Source organism: Acinonyx jubatus, chromosome B3, assembly GCF_027475565.1.
Source record: "Acinonyx jubatus isolate Ajub_Pintada_27869175 chromosome B3, VMU_Ajub_asm_v1.0, whole genome shotgun sequence".
NCBI classification, from domain to species: Eukaryota; Metazoa; Chordata; class Mammalia; order Carnivora; family Felidae; genus Acinonyx; species Acinonyx jubatus.
Genome location: NC_069386.1, coordinates 31,091,721 through 31,115,258, shown reverse-complemented (window position 1 = coordinate 31,115,258; position 23,538 = coordinate 31,091,721). Strand labels below are relative to the sequence as shown.

Genomic DNA, 23,538 nt, shown 5'->3' with positions numbered 1-23,538 from the left:
TGAGGCGGTTTCTAGCCTGGCTAGGCCAGGCCTCTCAGGGGAAGTGGTGGGAGGTAGAGGCAGGGGGGTGGGGGTGGAGGTGGGGGTGGGGTGGGGTGGGGAGAAAGGCCAGCTCCCCAGGTATGAACAGAGGAGCTGGCATGCAGAAGCCGCCTGGCTTCCCGTCAACAGCTTTGCAGGCAGCACACCACGGCCCAGGAGATGTGGGTGCACACCCCACCCCTGTCTCTCGCTAGCTAGGTCTCTAAGGGCAGAAACAGCGAGTGTGTGTGATGAGGAGGTGGCGAGTCATAAACAGGAGCCCCCCACCCTTGTCCCCCAACCGGGCTGGCTTTACAAGCAAGAAGCAGGCACAGGTAAATAAATAGCTTGTTTATTAGTAATATGTTACATTATTAAAGTGCATTGAGAAGAGATGCAGGGGCCAAAGCTGGAAGGCCGCCGGCCCCAGGCCCTGCCCTGCCCTGGGCTGGCCAGACACAGCCAGAGAAGGGCCCAGCTCTCTGTTGAAACCCACGGACAGGGCTGGGGGCAGAGCCGTGCACCTGGAGAGCTTGGCCCAGGCTGTCCCCACCGGAATTCACAGTTTAGCCTAAGTTATAACATGTCCTGAGCTGAAGGTGGGAGACTAGGAGCATGGAAGCACAGCCCCTGGGGAAGGGGGCTGAGGGGAGGGGAGGGGGCCCCCCCCCCGCCCCCCAGCCCCCAATGCCAAGGGCAGAGTCCTGGAACCTCCCCCTGAGGACCCGGCTCCTCCTTCTATATGAATGTGGTGAACCTAGGGCTCAGTTTCTCCTTCATTTTCCCCTGTCTCCCTCACCCGACCCCCTCCCATAACCGCCCCACACTGGGGACTGGGACCATGCCCCCCTCAGACTGGGATCCCAGGGCAGAGCCAGCTCATGCCACTCTCCTCGAACCCATGCCTGTCCCTAGACTCTTATCCCATCCCCGGAGCCTCAGACTGGGACCCCCCCACCCCAGCCCATTCCTTCCCCAGTCCCTCCCTGTCCCACCCCACCCCCAGCATGTAGTTTTGGTATTTTCATACAGATGCAGTCAGAATTAGCTATACATGAAATAAGCCTAACATAAAAATAGAGCTTTTTCCGTCCTTCTGTCCGGAAAGCAAACATCCTTCAATAAACATGCAAGACGGCTGCCTAGTGGGACCCAGGGCTGGTGAGGGAGCCGTAGAAGGCAGCCCTGGGCCTACAAGAACAGCAGCTACCCCCAGCCATGACAGGAGGGAGGAGGAGGGGGCAGTTTGCGTATAGAGAGTCCGATGGACTCGGGCCTCAGCCCCAAGGTCCAGAGCCTGGGGCCCAGCTTCCCTTTCCAAATCCCATTCTGGCCCATGGACTCTTGGGCTGGGAACATCGCTGCATTTAGTCAAGTTTGAGGAGGAGTTTTTGAAAAGTAATCTCCAGAAGGTAAAATCTTAGGTCACCAATGCCCCAGCTTCACAGTCAGCGCCTTCACTCTGTGGCCCCCGCCACCCGTGCCTGCTCGGGCCCGGCAGCCGCCTGCGGCTGGCCATCTCCAGGCCTGGTGTCCTTCATCAGGTTATGCAGTCCCCCTGGAAGAAGCATCGGGCAAGGAGCTCGCCGGGCCCAGCCGGCTCTGGATGGGAAACTTTTCTAGTGCCCCTGAGGCTGCAGGAGCCTGTGCCATGCCCAGCCCCAGGGGACCTTAGTGGACCAGCAGGCTGAGAGTGAGCGTGGGCAGGACGCCCAGCCAGAGGGAGGCGGCCAGGGCCCGGGCCCGACCCAGCAGGTGCTCAGCCATGGCACCGTCATCGGGCAGCAGCTCCCAGTGCTGAGCCTCACGGAGGTAGGAGCCCTCCTGGGCCTCGCAGTGGTAGTGGCCATACTGGCGGGCTGTGAGGTTCTCGATGAACAGGATGCAGTTGGGGCTCTGATGGCCTGGCTCGCAGCTCTGCTCCACGTTCTCCTCGTGGCGCCATGAGTAGGTGGCATGACGGGACTCCATGGGGCAGCTCAGGTAGTAACGAGAGTTCCGAGCCAGGGAAACCTTCTGCAGTGGGGCCCTGTCTGGAGAGGGACGGGGGAGGCAGCCGTGAGGAGAGGCCAAGCGCTCCCAGGGCAGACTGTATCCTCCTCTGCTGGCTGGGCCTCCAGGGCCAAGGCTTCTAAATGAACACAGTGCCAATCTCCTCCCCATTCTCCCCTGCCTCCCTCACCATCCCCCTCTCAACAACCACCCTCCCATACGACAGGGCCCCCTCTGCAGGACTGTCCTGCCCCATCTGCCTGGGGCCCCCAGGGCCAGGCCATGTCTCTCTCAGACAGGGCTGTGCCACCCTCAGCAGATTGGGGCCCAGCAGGGCCAGATCATGTACCTGGCTTTGGGTTGGGGCATTCTTTGTGTGGCTCAGCTGGATTAATGGACTGCAGCACCGGCCTGGAGTTGGAAGGGGAAGAGAAAGCTGAGTGGACAGGAGGTCTCGGGTCTGGCCCCCCATCCCTGTCCTCGTTCCCCACCCCCCACCCCCCCACCCCACTCAGAGGAGGTTGTGGCCCAGCACCGAAGCCTCTTGCAGCCCACTGACGCCACCCCCACTCCTATGTCCACCTCCTCCCAGGAACAAGGGATCCTGGCCAACGTACCCTTGGGAGCTGTAGATGGAGACACAGCGGCCCTGGTCCCAGCCGCAGTAGGGGTCTCGGGCCATGAGGCAGCCATGACAGCCCCCGCCGTAGACCTCACACAGGTCCAGGGGCACCTGGCTCACCTCCCACTGGGAGCTCACATACAGCTTCCGCTAGAAGAAGAACACAACTGGGTCAGGCCAGGGCCCCCAGCCCCAAGAGAGTTCTAAGTCCCCAGGCTACCCTCCAGGCTCTGAGCCCTGGGGCCCAGAGGCTCTTAAAAGGACATGCAAAGGAGCTCTGTCCTCAGCTGGCCATCGCTGGGTAGCTCCATAGGATACAGTGGGGTGGGGAGGCTCACCCGCTCAGCGTCCAGCGACATGGCCTGGATGGCGGCCGGGTGGTGAAAGGGCTGGATCTCCATGATGTTGAAGGCAAGGCTGCGTTCCCGCTCCTCTGACTCCACCACCTTGTGGATGGTGCCCCTGTCTGTGGGCGAGGGGCAGAGGGTCAGCGGGTCGGTGGGCAGGAGATCCCCAGAGCCAGGCAGCCTCCCTCTTGGCTGTGCCAACCAATGGGATAGTCGGTGGGGGAGGGCTGGGAAGTCATGGCTCAGGCGAGGGTCACAGGACTGGGGTGGGGTGAAGCGGGGAGAGGGTGACTAGGAGCCTGAGGGCAGCTCTGAAAGCTTCCAAATCTGGGCCACAGAGGCCATCCCAGGAGGCCCAAGGCTCTACCAGTCCACAGGGGCACAGAGCCGACTGTCCTATAGGCACAGCCCTGAGTGCCTAAATCCTGTGGGTGGGAGCCCATGCGCATTAGCATTTCGGTTGTTGAATCCTCCACACCCTTAAGAGGTGGGTATTATCCTCCCAGTTCAAAAAGGAGGAAATGAGGCTCAGAAAGGCTGAGCAACTTGCTCAAGGTCACACAGGTGATGACCGGAACCCAGAGGCATCAGAACCCCACCCCTCAGCTCCTTCTATGATTCCCCTGTTTCCTGGACTCTTTGGGGATGTTTTCTTTAAATAAACTTTTCATTTCGGAGTAATTTTAGCTTTACAGAAAAGCTGCAAAAATAGTACAGACTTCCCGAATACCCTTCACCCAGTTTCCCCTAACGTTACCGTCTTATGTAATTGTGGTACATTTGTCACAATGGAGCAATCGACACTGAGACATTACTATTACCTCAACTACAGACTTTATTTGGATTTCTTGGGTTTTTCCACTAATGTCCTTTGTCCGTTCCAGGATCCAATCCAGGACTCCACATTGTATTTAATCTTAGGGGATTTTCTTTTTAATTTTTATAAAATCTTAGATCTAAAAAGGACCAGGCTGCCTGCCTCTGAGGCCACGCTCTCTCCATTCATACCTGTCAGGGACTAATGGGCATCCTGACCCCCGGGCCCTCCCGTTCCCACCTCACCCGCTGTCCCAGTTTCTAGAATAGCCTACCTCCCCCATTCCTCCCTCCCAATTTCCCAGGGCATCACTTGCCCCAAAAAAGCAGTCAGATGATGGGATGATTGCTTGCCTAGGATTCTCCTTTATGTGTCTATGGCCCCCCTCCGCAGGCTCTGAGATGTGGCCAGACGCTCCTCTGTCCTGACAAGCCCCCAGCCTTGCCACTGCCTTTGCACACACTGCCTGCTGCAGCCCCATAACTGCTTCCCACAGCTTCTCCCAAATGGGTGAGCCTCCTGCTCTCTGCAGAGGGCTCAGAAAGTTCTATATCTCATCTGGCCCTAATCCTTCCTGCTGCAGGATCCAACATGGTATCTCTCCAATGGCCCTCACACCAAGACCTCATCACTCACGTGCACTCACCTCCCAGGTCTGCAGGAAGGGAGCCCACAGCCAACCTGGCTTTCCTGGTCCTGGCTCCTGCTCCCATGCCTGTGTTGTGTGACCCTTCCTCTCCGACACCCCAATGCCCTGCCATCGCCTGGCTGACCACAGCAGCTAGGCCAGCCGCTGCCAAGCAGAGAAAGGACAGGGGCCCATGGGTGTAGCCAGGATGAATGGAGGAGTAAAGAAGTGGGGTCTCAGGACCCAGAAGCCGGACCCCTTGGGGAATTCCTTTCCTGGAGGCCTCTAGGAGTGTCAAACAACCAGTAAGGCCACCATGGCCCTGAGAAGGCCACAGAGTGAAACTATAGCAGGAAGCCACATTGAGGGGGAGATGTGAATAACTGAGGGTGGGTGCCTGAGGCCCTGACTGCTAGGCTCCTGGGGGAGACACTGCCCTTTCTCACAGCACCACCACTCAGTCTCAAGGAAAGCCTGTGGCCCCACCAACACTGATCTCCATGCTTTCTCCCAGCAGCCCCCTTTGCCCACAGCCTGGGAGCAAGAAGCTACCAAAAACTCAGCTCAGAGCTGGCTCAGCAGAAAACTGCCCCCCGGGGAAGCCCCCTCTGTGGTCCTCTGCAAAGGCTCCGCTGTCTGGAAGCCCCTCCTCACGGCTCACTAAATTCTTGGCATCCCACATCAAATGTTTCCTCTCACCTGCATGGTCCCCAAGACAAGGAGAGAGTTTGATTTCCTCCTTCTGCCTAGCAGAGGCCCACAGGATCCCAGTGACCAGGTCCTTCCTCCTGACTTTCCATTTCTCTTCCTACCCCCTTCCCTGGGTCAGACATCTGGACCAAAGCTACGCCCAGCTTTGCTCGGTCTTGCTACATTTCTGCCTCTGAATCCCCACGCTTGTTCTCCTCCCATCCTAGGATACCCTCTCCTCTTCCCTCTGCCCCCACCTCCCTTCCACAGCCACACACACTGACACCTGACAGCTCTTGGTCACTCAATTCTTCCTTCCAAGTATAAAGTTCCAACCAGATGCCAGTGATATCATTCCCTATACATTTCATATCCGTTTTTACAAAGCAGGCCAGAAGGTCCTGGGGGAGCCCCTCACCTGTGGTTAGGTAAAGCACGTGGAAGGTCTCCCCACGGCTGGCCTGCATGCGGTGGACAACCACTTTCTGGTAGTGGTACTTTGAGTGGAACAGTGGCGTCTTCAAAGGCCCCATGGGCTCTACTCTCTGTGCCACCTCAGGGTGACTGTCAGCCACCTGGAAGGTCTCCGTGGGTATGGGCTGCCGGTCTGGGAGACACTGGGCAAGGAGAACAGGTCCAGGTTAGTCAAGTGGCTGGGGGGCGGGGCTGGGGCCTGGGCCACGGTGGGCGTCACAGCTTACCTTGCCAGGCCGAGGGTTGGGAAGGCTCGAATGGTAGCCCTTGAGTGAGGAAGTACGAAAGACCTTGTCAATGTCACCAAGGGAGTACACACAGACAGCTGAGTAGTTCCTGGGGGGACACAGAGACCGCCTCACTGGAGGGCCCAGGACCCACCCACCCTCATTCACCCAGGCCAGCCCAGCAAGTCCGGGCCTGAGAGTTATGAAACACCAGAGAAGGAAGGAGGAAACGGGAGAGGAAGGGGGAAGGGAGAGAGGGAAGTTTAACCAAATTTCTCTCTGTCACAATCTAACCACCCAACCTGTGTTCTGTCACAGAATCACTGAGTTCAGAGGCTAACCCCAGGGCAGGAGAAATCCCAACACACACACTCCTGTTGGGTGATTCGCCAACCTCGCTGGACACAGCGGCAGCACACTGATGCCCAACACAGGACTGTCCCCTTCCCAGCCTGGCTGGGTCTACCTGCCCAGGGGCAACAGAGCAAGGTTTTGGCCTCCCCACCCTGTCCCCCAACTCTCCTCACATCTGCCTAACACCTTTGCCTGCCTTGTTTTCAATCAATGAGAGTGATTAAGAGGTGTGAATTATCAGGCGCAGGCAATGCCTGAGGAGGTGTGATAGCACCCAGCACCTAAGAGTCCTCAGCAGCCTCTTCCCAGCGCCCAGCACCCACTCTGAGCACATAGCTGGTGGACACACAGGCACAGGCGCAGTCACGAGCATGCACATGGCATGTGCGCGCACACCCGTCGTATACAGACTCACAAACACACCAGTGCACACACCTCCCTGAGCACTGGCTATCCCCCACCCCATGCCCAGCAACGGCCCTGTCCCTTGAACCTGGGGTCCCCACTCGTGCCACATCAGCCTTCTCCTCAGCAGAGCCCAAGCCTCTTAACCAACGCCAGCTCCAGCCCCAGCCCCAGCATGAAGGTCACTCACCAAGGGTTGGAGAAAACACCATAGACTCTCGTGTCCCTCCACTGGCCATTAGGGTCAGGGAGCAGAAAGACGTCCTGCAGCCTGTTGAAGTTCTTGTTGGTGGCGACATCGCTGCACACCAGCATGGCTTTCAGGAAGGTGTTCCACTTGGAGACCGACAGTGAACTCTCGCCACCCTGGTCCCCCTGAAAGGGTGAGGAAGAGGAGGCCCTCAGCACCTGCCCACGCTGCTGCACACACCCGAGGTACCTGCCACCAGGAATGCCAGCGCCCAGGCTTCAGAGGAGGAAAGAGAGCTCTGAAAGGGGCCAGGACCTGCCAGGGGACAAGGCACAGCTGCCTCTCCTCTCAGGCCAGGTCCTTGGGCCAGGCTCCAGCCGATCCAGGGCACAGGGCCAGCAATGGGGACCTGCAGGGTAAGGGTGCCAGGTCCCCATAGAACAGATTGGCACCTTCACACAGGTGAAACAAACACGTGTAAACACACGTTCATACTCACAAACACACTCAAACACATCCGGCATGAATACAGACATTTGCACACCACCACACATGCACGAGACCCCCTCTTTGCCCACGTACCGATGCATGGACCTTCTCGTGCACACACATTTGCTCCCACAATCCCACTCCCAGACTCACTCGCACATTTCACGCACTCCTTTATGGAAACACGTGTGCACACCTGACCCAGGCATGCATTCCCTTGCTCCTGTTCAGGCTCAGACACACACTCTTGCCCACTAGGCCACACACTCACCCTGCAGAGCTGGGCCACACGGGACACATTGAGAGGAGCCTCGGGGTTCTTGTCGGGATTGTCCTCTCGGAAGAAGTAGTAGATCTTGTCATCATAGGCCTGGTCTTGGCGCACAATGGTAGCCTTGATGAACTGGGGGTCTGCCAGAGACACAGATGAATGGATGTGAGGCTGGGAGCCTGCCCGGAGGACCCATCCTGACTCTGTGCGCGCGCGCACACACACACACACACACACACACACACACACACACACAAACACACACCTAGTCTCTACAAACAAACCCAGAGCAAATCAGACCTAGACTAAAACTCAGAACATCAGGTCCAACAGCCCAAGGGGCCTGAGACTCTGCACCCCCACCCCACACTTGTTTTGCCCTCTTCCACAAAGATGTCATCGGCCCAGGAGCAATGACTTCATGCCTAGGGACTGGGGGGAGGTCCCTGGGGGCCCCTATGTCACTTCTGCCTAATTGGCAGAGCCCTAATGAGAAGGAGGAGGTGTGGCCCCGACATGAGCTCAGCAGAGGGATACACTATGGCTCTTGGGGACCCCACGCTGGGTCTGCAGCTTCCTCTGTTTTGCTCCCAATGTGTTGGGCCCACCCTGCCTCCACACCATTGTCTCTGTTGGTCCCTTAAAGACAACCTCCTCAGCTCTGGGTACCTGCCCCCCGTTTCTTGAGCGGGCTGTGGCCCAGCAGCCCTTGGGGAGCCCTCCTATGGAAACTGAGGGCTCTCCATCCACTGCCCTGGGCATTCACACCCCTTCAGCCCCCACAGCCCAGCCACAGCCCGACTCACTCTGCATAACGGTGTCACTGGTATACAGCTCAATCTCGCCCTGGATGCGGCGGAACCGAGGGATCTTCCCGTTGAACTCCTGCTTCCGGATTGTGGAGTACACTTCGTCCCCTGGGCATGGTGGGAGGGGCATGGGTAAGGGCAGACAGCTCCTAGAAGTCCCTCCTCCGAACCTGGGCCACTGGACACAGAGCTGACCACCCTCCCCCAGCCCAAGGCAGCTGCCCTACCATCAAACAGAACCAGCGAGTTCTCATCTGGGCTGAAGGGGGCATAGCCTCTCTTTTCACCAAGGGACTCCACGGTGCCGTTCACCTGGGGGAGACGAAGGAGGGTCAGACAGCACATGATGCCATGGCCACCACTTCCTGTGGGCGCCAGCTTCCCAGCCACGATCCCCATCCTCCCAGGGATTTGATGCAAAGTGAGGCCAGCCTCAGAGTCCCCCCCCCCCACCAGCTCCTTCCCAACGTGGTGGGGGCAGAAGCCCACCCAGACGAGGGTGAGCTGACCAGGTGCACGGGGAGGGGCCTTCTCACCAGACTCCAACAGCTGGGGCGCCGGGCATTGGTGCCACAGATGAGCAGCCCCTCACCCTTCCTCTCCAAGAGCGTGATATAGTTCTCACAGTCCTGCCCGGGCAAAAGGGAAAGAGAGATGTTGGCTGGAGGCCCGGCAGGCCCAGCACTAGGACCCTCAGTCTTAGGGCAGGAGGCTTCGGATCTGAGCAGAGGAGGTGCCACTGACTCCAATGCCCCAAGAACAGCAAGGACAAAGGGGCCTTGGTGAAGAAGCATGTCTCCGTTCAGAACTGGGAATCCTGGGGCAGGGCTACCTCTCTCCTCCCAGACTGTGGCTCCTGAGGCAGGGCCATGCCTCCTTCCCCAGACTCTCAGGGACTCCTGTCCTTTTTCCAAGCGGGTCAGCCTCCCCTCTGTACTCTTCTCCCTCACTCACCCGCTTGTCCAGGCAGGACCCCTTCGTGGAGCCAATGTTCACCTGGAGGGGAGGGGAAAGCATTAGGCCATTCTGCCAAGGCAACATGCCTGTGTGTGCTTTCTATGCATCCTCAGGACGAGCTCATTTTATAGATGAGCAACTAGGGTGAGTGATTTACCCAAGATCACACAGGCTATTTGCCCTGATACCCAGAGCCAAAGCCCAGAGCTCACAGGCCAGCCCAGAGATCTCAGAAGATAGGGGCCATAGGGTTCTGGAGCCCAGCTTCCTGACTGGGTCTCCCCCATCAGCACTACTCACTTGGCCTGGGAGGTTAGCTCCAGGCTTTTCTCCGCACTGCCCCAACACCCACACCAATCTGGACTACCTTTAGGGAGCCTCTCGCAGGGACCATATATGGAACATAATGGGGGGGAGACCTGTTCAGAAGAGATGCTAGCTCCCCCGGATTCCCTGAGGCCCCTCACCAAGGACAGAGGAGAGATGAGAGAAATGGGGCGGGTAGGGAAGGAGGAAGGGGCTCAGCTCTGTCCCTGGAGCCAGCAGAGGGGTCCAGGCAGAGGGGTCTAGGCTCACCGTGCGCATGGAGGCATTCTTGCCCTCGGGGAAGTCGAAGAAATAGACCTTGCCACGTCCACCCACCCACACGGAGGAGCTGCCGGGCTCGTGGAAAAGCACCGTGTGAGGCTCAGCCAGGCCAAAGTCCACCCAGTCCTGCCCTGCGCGGCCTGAGGAGGAGGCAATTGACAGAAACGTTGAGGCTGGGCCCTGGACAGGAAGAACCCCAACCCTCCCCACCCTGCCAGGCGTATCAGCACCTGCGTGGCAGCTAGTGTTTGGGTCTGGGCTGGGGCAGTACCAGGACTCAGAGCCACGAGTGGGAGAAGTGAGGGATCCCCTGCTGGGGTCCAGCAACCAGCTGTCCTCACCTCAAAGCCAAGGCCCCTGTCCTACAGTATGTGTAACCTCAGGATCAGGGCAGGATTTAGGGACCCCTGGGGAGAAAAAACACCCCCCCCCCCACACTCACCACGCACATACACACGCACACGCACACACAGTCGGCTCTTCCTGGGAAGCTGGGCTCTGGCAGGAGGAACCAGGGCTCCCCGTCTCTGCCGCCAGGACAGAGCAAGCAGCCACCTCCTTCCCCTGCAGGTAGCTGGGCCTCTAAGCAGCCCACTTAGAGTCAAGGTTCCCAGGGATCACTTTGGTCAGAGCCCAAACCCCTCCTTTGGGAAGCCCTCTGCAACCCCTTCCCGCCCACCCAGCCCCTTAGTGAGCCGGTCAACTTAGATCAGAGCTAGAAAGGAATCTGAATGTCCACTCCTTCCCATGTTTACAGATGGGAAAATGGAAGTCCAGAAAGAGGCAGCCCAAGGTCACACGGTCGGTAGCAGGCACTGAACTAGAGCCCACGCTGCTGCCCCCAACTGGGCTCTGTGGCCTGGCCTGCTCTGGTCTGGTTTCACAGGGCCGCCAGCTCACCCCAGTGGGGAGAGATCAGCCCTCTCTCCCCAGCAACTCCGGGACAGGGAGCCCTTCACAGGGCACAGTAAGCAGAAGGGCTGACCGGGACAATTTTGCCCAAAAAAGAAACCGTCTGTAGCCACTGCCTCCAGGGAGGAGACGTCTCATCTCCGGTGACATTGCTGAGGTTGTCCTGGTTGCAGGGCTAAATTACAGGGATGGGACAGCCTGTGGCTGTGACCCCAGCAATCAGCCACAGCTAGCATCTCCCCACCTCTGACCAGCTCGAGGCCTCACCCCAGAGCGCGGCCTGACCACTGTTTATTCAGCTGCAGCAATTTCAGGAGCAGCCAGCTTACCCAAGACCCTGAAGCAGGACGCACCACAGCCCCACAGGAGAGGACAGCCATTTCCCTGAGTCTGCCCCCACCCCCGAGCCCTCTTGCTGCCAACCAGCCATTCCTACCGATTCTGCCTTCAACGGGGGTGCACCCTGTGACCCATACCTTCGTTCCCTTTCCCTAAGCTACCTCCCTGCTCGGTCAAATCATCCCTGGAAGTGGGATATTCTCTGTCTTCACCTCAGCTGTGGCCTGGCTCACAGCACAGAGGCGGAAACTCGGCCCCTGGGGGGCACACCAGTCCAAGGTCACACTAGGAGGGAAGACAAGCTGCCTTATCCAGACAGTATTGGCTGGGGCGGGGGGCGGGGGGGTGGGGGGGGACATTCAGAGAGATGCAACACCGTGGGCCACAGAGAAGTGCTGAGCTCACAGCTCTCAGGTTCCCCTGGCTCTCCTGGGGCACCCCACACACAGCCAGAGCAGCTCAGCACATCAGGCCTCATCGTATCCCAGGCTCACCCCTTCAGCCCCAGCTGTGCAGGGCAGGGCTGAGACCCCGGCTCTGCACCGGGTCGTGGGGATGTGGTGCTGGCCAAGGCTCATGGCTGGCAGGTCTCAGCCCCCGGGCTCCCCCGCCTTTTCAGTTGGGGTAAAATTAAAGTGCTGGGGTCAGCTCTCTGGCTCCCCTTTTACCGGCAGCCAGCCAGAGATCCAGACGGTCTGCAGCCACTGCCCCCCCCCCCCGCCCCCACTTCCCTAGCCAGCTATGGCCAGGGAAGGCTGCTTGTCTGCGTCTGGAGACAGGCTGGGCCCTGAGAGCCCAAGCCCCTGGAATCCTACCCCTCAAGCCACACTGGCCTCAGAGGAGGGGACTGCAAGGCCAATCACACACAGCTCTAGTGGTTGGGAAAGAGGCACCCAAGTGGCCCCTGAGGGACAGCTCTTGTCTGGGGGTCACGGTCCTGCCGTGGGGAATTTAGTCTGATGGGGGAAAGAAAGCCCTGCCCTGGGGAGTCAAGCCTGATGGGAGACGCATGGCCCAGCCCTGGAGAGCAAGGCCTGAGGGGGAGATCCGGCCCTACACCAAAATCCAGCCACAGAAGCGAGATGGCCATACCAAAGCAAGCCTCCCCAGATCTCATGCAAAACTGTTCTGGGACAGAACTCAGGACTGCTCATGAAGTACTTTTGAGGACACAATGGGAGGGAGGGTGAGGGCTGCCCGCAGCTGGGTGCAGCACCAGACCCAGGGCAGTGCTGCACAGATCTGCAAGCCTGCGCCCCATTCCCTTTAAATCCTGGCTGCAGCAGCCGGGGTTGGGGGGAAGCAAGGGACTACTCGCCCCATTTTGCAGAAGAACAAACAGGGGCTGGCAGCATTGCCTCCCTTGACCCCCTGGCTCCTACCCCTCCCCAGTCTGCGCCTGGCGATGTGTATGGGGAGGACGGCACCAGCTCGAGGCCTTGGCCCATTCTCCACCCCTGCCCCAGCCTGGCTCCCGCACTGCCCGAGGCCCTCAAAGGGCCTGATTGTGCCCGGGAAGTGTCTGAGCGGCAGCAGCTCGATGAATACATGAAAGGAAGCTTTGTTCAGGTCACAGGAGCGGGGGCTGGGGGCTCAGGGGCAGGAGGGCTGCCTGGAAGTGAAGGCAGCACTAAGCCTTCACAGCCAGGACCCATGGCCCGATGGCACCATCACAGAGAGCTGGGTCAAGGAGGGGGCGGCATTCAAGGCTCCGCCCATGCAGGGGCTGAGCAAGCCCAGAGGTTGCCCCTAAAAAGACCCAGCCAAGTGAGCAAGTGTCACATCCTTAAAGGCATCTTTTTGCTTCCCAGTGAATCCACAGGGCTGGGGGAGGCAGATCAAAGCTACGTGGGTCAGGAACAGGCAGGAAGAGAATTCCAGACAAGGGAACCAGCTGAGCAAAGGTGGGGAGGCTGACTGAATGGTGGGTACATAGACCAAAAGGTCCAGAACGTGATGTGGAGGGGAGGTACGGAAGCCCAAGGATACTGCCCATCAGTCTCCACTGCTGCCTTCTCCTCCCTTGGAGCAGGGCTAGGGTTGCAGGGCCAAGCTGGGGAAACCTCCCCTCCTCCAGCATCCCCTACCTCCTTTCTCTCCCTGCCTGACCAGCCCCCTCTGCTTCCCATCCTGCATGTCTAAAAGGAGCACCGTCTGGCACCGTGTCTCCCCCCTCACTCCCCGGCCTGACGCATTAGTGGCTGACTAAGTGGTAGCTAAAAGCTCCCAGAATAACCAGGGGTTCAGGCAGGGGAGGGGCTAGGGGCACATGGGGAGGGCATGGCCCCAAAGGTGGGCCAGGCACCCACCCCATCCTTGCTCCTTCTGGACCCAGAAAGCCCTCCCTCCTCACAGTGGCAGGAGCTGCAAGGCCCAGCCCCAGCCAGAAAGGAGGATCAAGAAGATAGCTGGGGGTGGGAGACAAGATGCTGTTGGCAAGAATCAGACCTGACTGCTCGTGGAGCCACCACCCTCCTACCACAGTCCCAGTGGCCCATGGGCTGGGGCAAGTCCGGGGTTCACACGCGCTGAGTTTTCCTAAAGCAGGCTGGCCTGGAGAGGTACTGCTCCTCCTCTCCTTCACTCTGTGTGTTGTCACCATCTGGTCCCCACTGTCCCCATATCCTCATTGCCTATGAAAGACGGGGGCAGCCCAAGGGGACGGTAGAATTGGGGCTGGAATGTATGGGATGTTGCTGTCCATGAAGGGAGCAACAAGGCAGGGACAGCCTTCCAACCTGACCCACTGACCCAAAGGGCCTTGAATGCTAACCTCAGGGAGCCCTTTGAAAGTGGGCATTGAGGCAGGCTCTGAGAATGGCAGGAATGTGGGCACGCAGCAGGGAATGCCTGAGTCAGGCAGCCTGGGGGGCCGGGGCACGGAGCAGGAGCCAGGCCAACCTCTGACTGGGGACCCAGCCACATCCTCCCACGACGGCACCCCACCCTGCATTGTCAGGCCCACCTCACACCCTCGCATACCACACACACGTGGCTGAGAAAGAGGAGGGAGTCCTCCTCCCCACATGCAGTCCAAGAATTAGCATGCAGCCTCTCCACCCTTTGCAACCCATACCCCACAGGTCAAGGTGGAAGAGAGAGGATCTGAACAATCACTGGGCTGAGAGGGCACAGAGGCCAGACACATGGCAAGGAGGGCAGAGGTAGGGCCAGGCTACAGCCCAGGGCTTCCGGTGCCCATCACCAGCTCCAGCCCTCCAGAACCACAGCCCGGACCTCCCTGAGAGCCTCTTGATTTACAAAGCACTGTATATTGCTTCTTCCTACTTTCCTGGGTCATTTCCTGCTCCCCATCCTTCCCTCCCTGACCACCAGGTGAAAACTTGCTAACCTGATAACTGAAGGGAATCACCCACTCGCCCACTTTCCAGGTGAGCCCTGATCTCTAGGGAGCCTTTAGTAATTCAGGCCTCAAACCCTAAGGAGTGACTAATGGGGAAACTCAGCACTGCATCAGATCAGCGGAGGGAAACTCTTCCACTAGGATGAGTGCAAATGAACAAGTGTTTCATCTCTGTTTCTCCAGATATGGCCAGGAATGAGGGCAGGAGAAGCCGTTCCTATCCACAAGCCCAGTTTCCAGGGTGGCCCTGGCCCATGCCAAGGAGCAGTGATGGTTGCTCTTGGAGATCTGGTAACACAGGACAGAGCAATGTTCCAGACAGCTGCCTGGCAGGCCCTTGAGGCGGTACTTAGCTCATGGCGGAGTGACGGGTCTGCCTGTCTTCATCAGCCATAGGAACAGTGAGCTGTGTGCTGGGCTGAAGGGGCACATCCTCCCACCCACCAAGGTTGGCTGTGGCAGGGAGGGGAACATATCTCACGTGTGGGCTCAGTCCTGGCTCCAAGAAGCCTGTGCTCCCTTTGGAAGCCAGGTGGCTGGTTGTTTGTGACCAGGGCCTTCCTGAGTTCAGTTTCCTTCTCTGTGAATTGAAGAGGTTGGTACCTGCTACCATACCTGAGAACCCACTCATGGTTCTCAGGACAAATCACAAAACAGTCAGGGTTGAGTTCACAGGTCCTTTTGGGGAAGGTGGGATTACGAGTCCTGGAAAGGTCAGAGACAGCTTTTGGATGGAGGTGGGGGTAGCAGAAGAAGCCAACCTCACCTTCTGCCTCCATCAACTAGCCTGCCAAATTCCCCAGCCACCCTGCAATGAAGGCAAGTCAAGTGTATGCACCCCCATTTTTTTAGTTACTTTTTTATTTGAGAGAGAGAGAGTGGAGGAGAGGAGCAGAGGGGGGGGGGATGCAGAATCCCAAGCAGGCTCCAGGTTGAGCATGGAGCCTGATGAGGGGCTCGATATCATGACCTGAGCTGACAAAATCAAGAGTCAGACGCTCAACCCACTGAGCCACCCAGGTGCCCCTGTACCATTTTATAGACAGGAAAACTAAGGCCCCTCCAAGCCGGCAAGGGCCATGCGCTCTCTGCACCACGCCACTGTGCTCAAAGGGCCAGAGGCTTGGCTGGTGGGGAGACCAGCTGGGGCCAAGGCTTCAGGGGAAACGGCAGTGTGGACAGCAAGCTGTGGGGGCGCCAGTCTGACACCAAAGCCTGTGTGGAGCAGGGAGGAGGTTCCAAGGCCAGGGAAGGCAGGAAACCCAGGATGAACATCATGTCCTGTCCACCTTCCGCCTGCTCTTCAGCCCAGCAGGTTCCAAAAGCCCCAGAGTAAGGTCAAGATCAACTATCCTTCAAAGGAGAGGATGGGCAGAGGCATAGGGCCTGCCCTTGGGCCCAGAGCCAGGGCAGAGGTGGGGGAGAGGGCAGAGATGGCTACATCACCCTAGCAGAGGGAGGCAGACACGATGGGAAGACTTGAGAAACAGAAGGTTCCCCAGCTCACTCTTAGCCTGGGCCAGTCGGAGGGTGGGAGTGGGCAAAGAGCAAGGGCAGGCACCCAGCAGAGCCAGTAAGGGAGAGCTGGCAGGGGCCGGCTGCCAGGGCTGCATTTCATCAGAAATCAGAATGTCAAAGGAGGAGAATGACAGTGATGGCAACAGTGATTTTCCTACCACCAAACTGTTCCACTGCATTTATTATGTGCCAGGCACTATTCTTAAGTGATTTGTAGATAAATTAACTCACTTGGTCATCACTGAACTCTTAGAAGGTGGGATCTCTTACTACCCCCATTTTATAATGAGTTCAGCGAGACACAGAACTTGAGTAACCCGCCCAGGATCACACAGCTGTTAAGTGATGGAGGTTGACTCTCAGGCAGCTTGATTCTGGAATCTGTGCTTAAAGCACTGCGCTCCATAGAAGGGCCCTTGGAAGCTTCCAGGCCAGTGCCTCCCACACAAAAGAGAAGACTGGGGGGCAGAGAGGGTGGAGCCTGGTCAGAGGCCTCTTGACCCATGAAGGCCTGACCGCGATGCCCCAAAGAGAGTGTAAGAGCGTGGGTGTGCAGACCCGAGGCACCAGGGATTAGGGGTGTGGGGTGGGGTGGGGTGGTAGGGATCTGGGGGTGCAGCACAGCACTGAGCGCTGACCAGCATGACTAATTAGGAAGATAAATCTCTTGAGATCTCTACCCAAAATAGAAAGCACTGTCGAGCCTGAGGCAGACCACAGTGAAGGGCAGGATATGCTCATGAACCCTTCTTTATTATCTGTCCAGCCAGGTTCCTACCCAACCAGCACCAACCAAAAACGCTCGCCTCCACCCCTGACCCCTCAGCTCAAAAACCCACCATGACTCTCAACTGCCTACCCAGCAGGGCCCTCCCCCTCTACCTGGCAGTCAAGGCCCATGTCTGCTCATCTCTGCCAAGGCTCTTTCCCTCCTCCGCACCTTTGCTTGTGCTCTCCTTTACCTTGATTGCCCTTTCCCCTTCTGTCTGTGCACATGGTCTTTCCTGTCCTTGAACACCTGGTCTCAACCTCCCTGGCTTTAGGAAGTGTTCCCTACTGCTCCAGCCCTCACTGCTCTGTCCTCCCTCTGACCTTGTGCTATATACCATCTGGCACACACCATCTTCTCTCAGATCACCTGTCTGGTGGGATTTCACCTGGACTGTGGGGTCCTGAAGGTGAAGTCCAGGCTTCCTCTCGCTCTGTGGGCCGTGGGCCAAGCCAAGGCCAGGGCTGGGCAAGTAGGGACAGTTTAGATAGTAGGGAGGGGCAGACTGGGGTAGTAGGCCACGTCGGAGGAACTAACATCTTGGATGAGGCTCCTGAGCCACTGACAGCATGCTTAGTTTATCACAGTGACCTTCCTTCCTCACCAGGCTGGCTCAGAGCCCTGGGCCCAGCAGATAAACAACATGAGTGGTTCTCTGCGCCCCACCTTGCCCCCACCACACACACCTGCCCTTTGCTCTCAGTCTGGCTCTTCCTCTCACCCCACACTGACCTGTCCTGCTCTCATCTCCTGTCACAGTCCGTGGCTACACCTACAGGTTCCAGATCTCCCAGGTGCCCTCCCTAACCAGGCAGCAGGCCCACCTCTCCAGGCACCTGTGTGCTTCCCAAGGGCAAACCCTTGGGCCTTCTTCTGCTCTCTCCCCTAGAGAAGCTGCACAGACCTAGGCACGGGGGCAGGTGCTGGCTGCCTCCACAGTGAGGGCTGCCCCTGAGGGTGTTAGCACAGAGCCCAAGCCCTTGACTAGAAGCAAGGGGTGCAGGAGGCAGGGTAGGATCAGCCTAATCCCAGGCTGCCGTGACAGTTAAACCCAGATTAGCCCGTGACACAGATCAACCTGCCCTCAAGACCTGAGGCCCAGCTGCCCTGAGGAAAAGACCAGAGGAGGCACATCGAGCTGGCCCAATCTAAAGTCCTGAAGGGAAGATGGTCATGGCCAGTGGGGCTCCTGGGAGCAGAAAGCACTGGGGCCAGAAGAGTCTGGGCTCAGCCGAGCTGGCCGAGGAGGAAAGTGCTCAGTGAGCCCCAAGCCTGGGGAAAGAGCATGTAGACAGACAGACAAGTGAAGGGAGGCCAATAGCTGAGGCCAAGAGCAGGCTTGGGCAGAAGATACAGTCCTGGTCCCAGCTCTGCCTATGTCATTGGGTGACCTTGGGCCAGTCTCTGTCATCTCTGGCCTCAGTTTCCCCATCTGTGGAACATGTCAGGGAACGTGTGGATCTCTGACATTTGTCTTCTGATGTCCTAAGCTCTGCCCCATCAGGCTGTGTGGGTTGGAGTCATTCAAGAAGTTTCCTTGGAGGAAGTGAGACAGAAATGGCAGAAAGGAAGAGAATGGGGTGCTGGGGCGGATGACAAGCAGGGCAGTGGCCCCGAGGCAGGAAAACATGGGCGCTGGGGAGCGGTGAGGAAAGATGTGTGGGAGACAAGGTGGGCATGGGGCCCAGCCACCACGCAGCACTGGGGAAAGCAGTAGCTCTGTCACTGTGTATTCGAGGTGAACTGTTCAGCGCATTAACGTGAAGGGATGGAGGGGCCTCACGGGACAGACAGACGTGTCCAAAAAAGGAAATTAAGAGAAGGGGAAGCTTTCCGGCCCCCGAGCTGCCAACAGAGCAGAGGAAGTATGGTCAGTCTCTTGTGACATAGCCAGACGCCTATAGTGGCTGACATAAGGGACACGGGGCTGGGTGTGGAAGACAGGACGTCAGCTAGGGCCTCAGCTGTCAACTCTGGGGCCACCCACTCCCACCACTGCCCTCTGCGGGCTGCTGGGCCCCTTCCCCTGGCTGAAGCCTCAGCTTACCACCTGCACATTAGGGGCCCTGACCCGACCCCCCACAAAGAAGGGTACCCAGTTCTCCCTGCTTCTCCTGGGTGCCCAGAATTCTGCCCCACACCTGCCACGTCCCCTATGCCCAATGACCTACCCCTGCTAAGGTGACCTTCTCCTGGAAGGGAAAGCTGGTCAGAGGAAGGGCATGCTGCCCTCAGCAACAGGGCCTAGATCTTCCCCACAGGGAGAGTCTCTGGTGAGGAATAGGCTGCCTCATCTGCAGAACCTGGGCAGTCAGGAGTTAGGCAGAAAGCTCTGGTCTCCCTGGACCCAGCCCTGGCTTCCCATCAGGGAGCTAGGACACTCAGGAGGCCTTCCCTGCCAGATCCCTCTTCCTGCTGGCTGTGTAAGGTCAAATGGCTCACTTTAGATGTCCCCTCCTGCAAGAAACCTTCCTGGAGCCCCCAAGCCCTGGCTAACTCAACGTCTCCCTCCTGGAGACACCCACTCAGCTCCTCTCCTCTCCCTGGTCCTAGTTGCAAGTTTATGAAATTATATCACACCAGGTACTTCCTCCTGTCCCTCCCCTCCGAAGCTGGCTTCTACTCCTCCTGGCATCCCAACTTACCACCTCTCCCGGGAAGCCCTCCTTGATTGGGCAGACTGGGTTAGGTACCTCCTCAACCCCCATAGTTGCCCTTTGTTACAGGCCCTGCCACATTTTATTGTAACTGAAGGCTGACCTGCCTGTCTGCCTCCCCATCTACCCTGAGAAATCTACAAACTTGTCTACTTTCTCATCCCTGGGTCCCCAAGCCCTGCCCTGGGACCAATACAAGGTTGGCCCCAGCAAATGTCAAATATGCTAAATTACTATGTCCACCCTGGAGACCACAAACCAATGAGCCACTTCCTCCAGCTGATTCACAGCCTTCAGCTCACAAGAGAAAAAGATAGGAAAGAACACAGAACTCAAGGATTTCCCCTGACTTCCCAGGTTTCAATTTCTCCTCACCGCTAAGGTTTGAACTGGCCACCACAGCGTCTGCCCATCCCAGAGAATTCGCACTCTGATAAATATAAGCTCCTCCCTCCTTCTGCCCACTTTGGACATTTGAGGAAACTGAGGCTCAGAAAAAGGCAAGTACGTGCCCAAGGTCACACAAAAAACCAGGTCAGAGCTAGGACCAGAGCCAGGCTCCAGACCTCCCATCTCTTTTCTCCAAGCCGTATAGTCTTAAGCCCGTGCCAGCATCCACCCCACCCCAGCCTACTCTCAGAATCTTCACTATCCAGGACAGAGGGGCCACACAGCTTGGCAGGATGCTCCCGGTGACATCACCGTGCATCTCTCCCAGCTCTCCCAGCTTAGGAAACCCCCCTCTCCTCCTGGGAATTGCCCCCCTTCCCTGGTTCTGCAGAGGGAGTTCACCTTGAAGGTGATGAGCACATCTAAGTCCCCAAGGGGGCAAGGATTTCCACTGGAAATGCTGATGCTTGGGGAGCCCCAGCTGTGACCTCATCTCCTGGAGGAGGTGACAACAACCCCCTGCCCTGGGGAGTCGCCCCATAATGGCTCCCCCAGCAGCCACCAAGTCAACAATAACATCCTGTTGTTTAATTGGACAAGGGAGAGCCCAGAACCAGCTGGGCAGGTGGGGACTGGAGACTGGGCACTGTTTCTCTCGTTTCATGCTGGCTCACCTCTGATCTTGGGGGTCAGGACCTTCCTGGGCTTCTCCATCTCCTCCAAGCAGGGATGGAACAGGAGAGGGGTGCACAGCTTACATAAGCATGCCAACACAATCTCCTCTAGCCCCTGCTTGCAGGGAGGTAAGGCTCACACCTGGCATCTGTGACCAGTTCATGTGTCAGTGATGCCCTCAGAGGACAATCTCCAGAGCCCTTCCTGATCTGGCAAGCTCTGAGGGTCAGAGACAGATGCAGAGTTCAAGGGAACCCAGCAGGTCAGTGCTGACACAGTCCTCTCTCTCCTGGCCAGGCCTTCATCAGGCTGAAGAGGCATCAGCCTTCCCAATAAGTGCAGGCTGGGAATCTCTCAGAACTCCCTGATCTAATCTTTCCCTGAGGCTTAGGAGACCAAGCAACAAAAAATAAATGACAGAGAAGAACCCTCCGTATCCACTCCAGTCCTTGCACCTATCCTGGCTTAAAACTAAAACTCTAGTCTATGCTTCATAAAAAAAACTGGCTCCAGAACTACCATTATCTTTGACCTAGTCATTCATGGAAGTCAATTCCCACAGCACCCCAACCCCTGCAAGACAGGGACCTGGCCTACAGCAAAGGCTGGAGGGCCCTCTTCTCAGCCTACTCCCCTGTTTGCCCTGCCCAAACCCATTCCTGTCCGACTGCCATGTGTCACCCCACAGGAAATAGGAGACAGCTGTCAGCCAGGCATACCATCACCAGCTGGTGGGCCTGGGGGATAGGCGGATGGCAGGGTCCGTCTGGCCAGTGGGGCGCCTGGCACTGGTGCAGATGAGCAAAGACTGCCTTTGGACAAGATAGGTGAGGGGGTGGCAGATCCCAGTAGGGATCAATAGTGCATTATGAAGCAGAGGGCACGGCCAATGCGGGCCTCTGTGGTACAGTTGTGAACTGCGCGCAGGGGAGAGGTGGAGCTGGGCTGGGAGCTTTGAAAGTGGGTAAGAGGACTGAAAGCAGCTTTAAATAGCCCCAGGGTGGGGACTAAGTGCCCAAGATGTGGAGGTTCACATTAAGTGCTAAGATGTGGCTGTGCATTAAGTATAGGGGGAGGGGTCTTAGGAAGACTTGGGGCTAGGAACAAGCAGAGCCAAATGCAAGGGGTTGGGTGCAGGGGGGAGATTCCAGAACACTCAGATATGGCCATTTGCCCTTTTCAGAGTGCCCAAATGCTGTGCTGTCCAGGACAGCCAAGGGGACGGAGTCAAGGCAGGGATGCTGGCAATGCAGAGAAAGCCTGGGCTGGAGCTCGTATGACTGAGGGGTGGGCAGGTGTCCATCATGAATAGGCGACCAGAGGTCCAGCTTCCTGCCCTACTCCTACCAGAAATACCTCTGGCTGGGTAGCAGAACTGGCCCCCAGAGTCCCTCCTTTATGGCCAAAAAATTGCCTAAATCCTTCTCCCCTCCCTAACTCAGAAATAGCACTGGTCCTGTGCCAGATCAGAGCCCCCAGTTTGCACCGTGAGCTCACACACTGCGGAGTGACCTTGGGCAAGTCACATTCCCCCCGCTGCAGCTGCAGATCAGGCTACTTGTTTTGTGTGTGGGATTTTTTCCTCTCTCTGCTAAGAATACCTGCCCCAGATAATGCTCAGGCTCTGGCAATTCCTGCAAACCGCCTCGGGCATCAAAGGGCCTCCAGCAGGGCCAGACCAGACCAGTCCCCCAGTCCCCCAGCCCCCACTACGAGTCCACCACCACCACAGGGAGTCTGCAGTGCCGCCAAATTTGGAGGACAGAGCTCTGTCGGTCTAGGGGCGGGGAAGCATTTGTGTGCAATGCAGGGGAGGGGAGCTCAGTTCCTGGCAGCAGAAAGACTCAAACCCCACCTAAGCCGGCTTTCTGACCCATTGTACAGGGGTCTAAAGTGAGGCGCCCCTGGGGGAGACTCTGGTCCCCCGGTTCACATATCTATCGAGGCCTAAAAGCTGCACTCCCTCCCCAGATCCGCCACCTGGGGGTCCCAACGTCCGTGCCCCACCCAATGGGCACTGCCCCCCAAGCTGGCGCCGATTCCTGATGACAACTGCCACGTGCAGACAAGGGGGGAGCGGCCGGTCCTGGCATTGCAGAGGCAGCGCCCGGGTGCCCCAAGCCTCCGCACCGCACCTTGTCCCGGCTCGCCACTGGGTGTCCACCCCTTTACCCGGCCCGCGCTCGGGGCCGGGGCGGGGGCGGGGGCAGGCAGCGGGGTCTTTGTTCCCGCAGCCGGAGCGCAGCGGCGGCGGCAAGGGGTCCGCGCCCCCCTTGCCGGCCCAGCCTGCGCTGCGTGCGACAGCGGAGCCCGCAGCTCAAGAAGAGGAGACCTGGGTGGAGGTCCCGGCCGAAGAAAAGGTCCTGTACAGAGGTCCTAGCGCTGGAGGACCGAGAATGCCTCTCGGCCGAGAGAGGGGCCCTCTTCCTCCCCTGCGCCCCGGCGCTGCGGTTCCCGACTGGGGGCGGACTTGGAGCGACTTAGCCGGGGCTCCGGCCCCCGCCGCTCGCTCGCCGCAGCGTTACAGCCGCTCCAGCGTGCCAGCGCGCACACTCACACACTCACCCAGACCCACACGCTCCCCGCGGGGACAGCCCGGGACCCGCAGCGCAGCGCACGCACTCCCTCCGGTGCCGCACACTCTGCACCCGCCCCGCGCGGCGTCCGTTCCCTTTCCCCACCGGCCGCGCGGCGCCACCTACCTTTCCAGACAGCGGAGATGCGGGGTCCGCTCCTCTGGTGGCCTTGGGTGGCGGCGGCAGTCCAGAGCAGCAGCAGCAGCTGCAGCAGGAGCCAAGACCGAGCCAGCCGGCCGGGAACGCGGGCGCGCGGGGCGCCGAGGGAGGCGCATCCGGGCGGAGGCGGTGTCATCCCGCAGCCCGGGAGCGACAGCGGCGAGCAGCCGAGACTGAGCCAGCGCCCGACCGCAGGCTGCTCCCAGTGCAAGGAGGCGGAGTCAAATTCCTGACCCCACCCTCCCTCCCCGCTTCCCCACCCCGCAGCCTTTCTCGCCTCCCTGCTGCCCAAGGGGGG

General features: G+C 58.6%; 1 protein-coding gene across 1 annotated transcript; it reads right to left on the bottom strand.

The window, feature by feature from the left end:
• Positions 1-357: 357 nt before the first annotated feature.
• Positions 358-23,451, bottom strand: SEMA7A (semaphorin 7A (John Milton Hagen blood group)). Its single transcript, XM_027067765.2, has 14 exons — positions 23,208-23,451; positions 9,870-10,021; positions 9,291-9,332; positions 8,873-8,965; positions 8,564-8,648; positions 8,334-8,444; positions 7,528-7,667; positions 6,768-6,952; positions 5,819-5,927; positions 5,536-5,734; positions 2,974-3,101; positions 2,631-2,785; positions 2,363-2,424; positions 358-2,054 (listed from the first exon to the last, which is right to left on the bottom strand). The coding sequence occupies exons 1-14, from the start codon at positions 23,374-23,376 to the stop codon at positions 1,693-1,695; spliced, it is 1,992 nt and encodes a 663-aa protein (XP_026923566.1). The 5' UTR covers positions 23,377-23,451; the 3' UTR covers positions 358-1,692.
• Between the last annotated feature and the right edge of the window lie 87 nt (positions 23,452-23,538).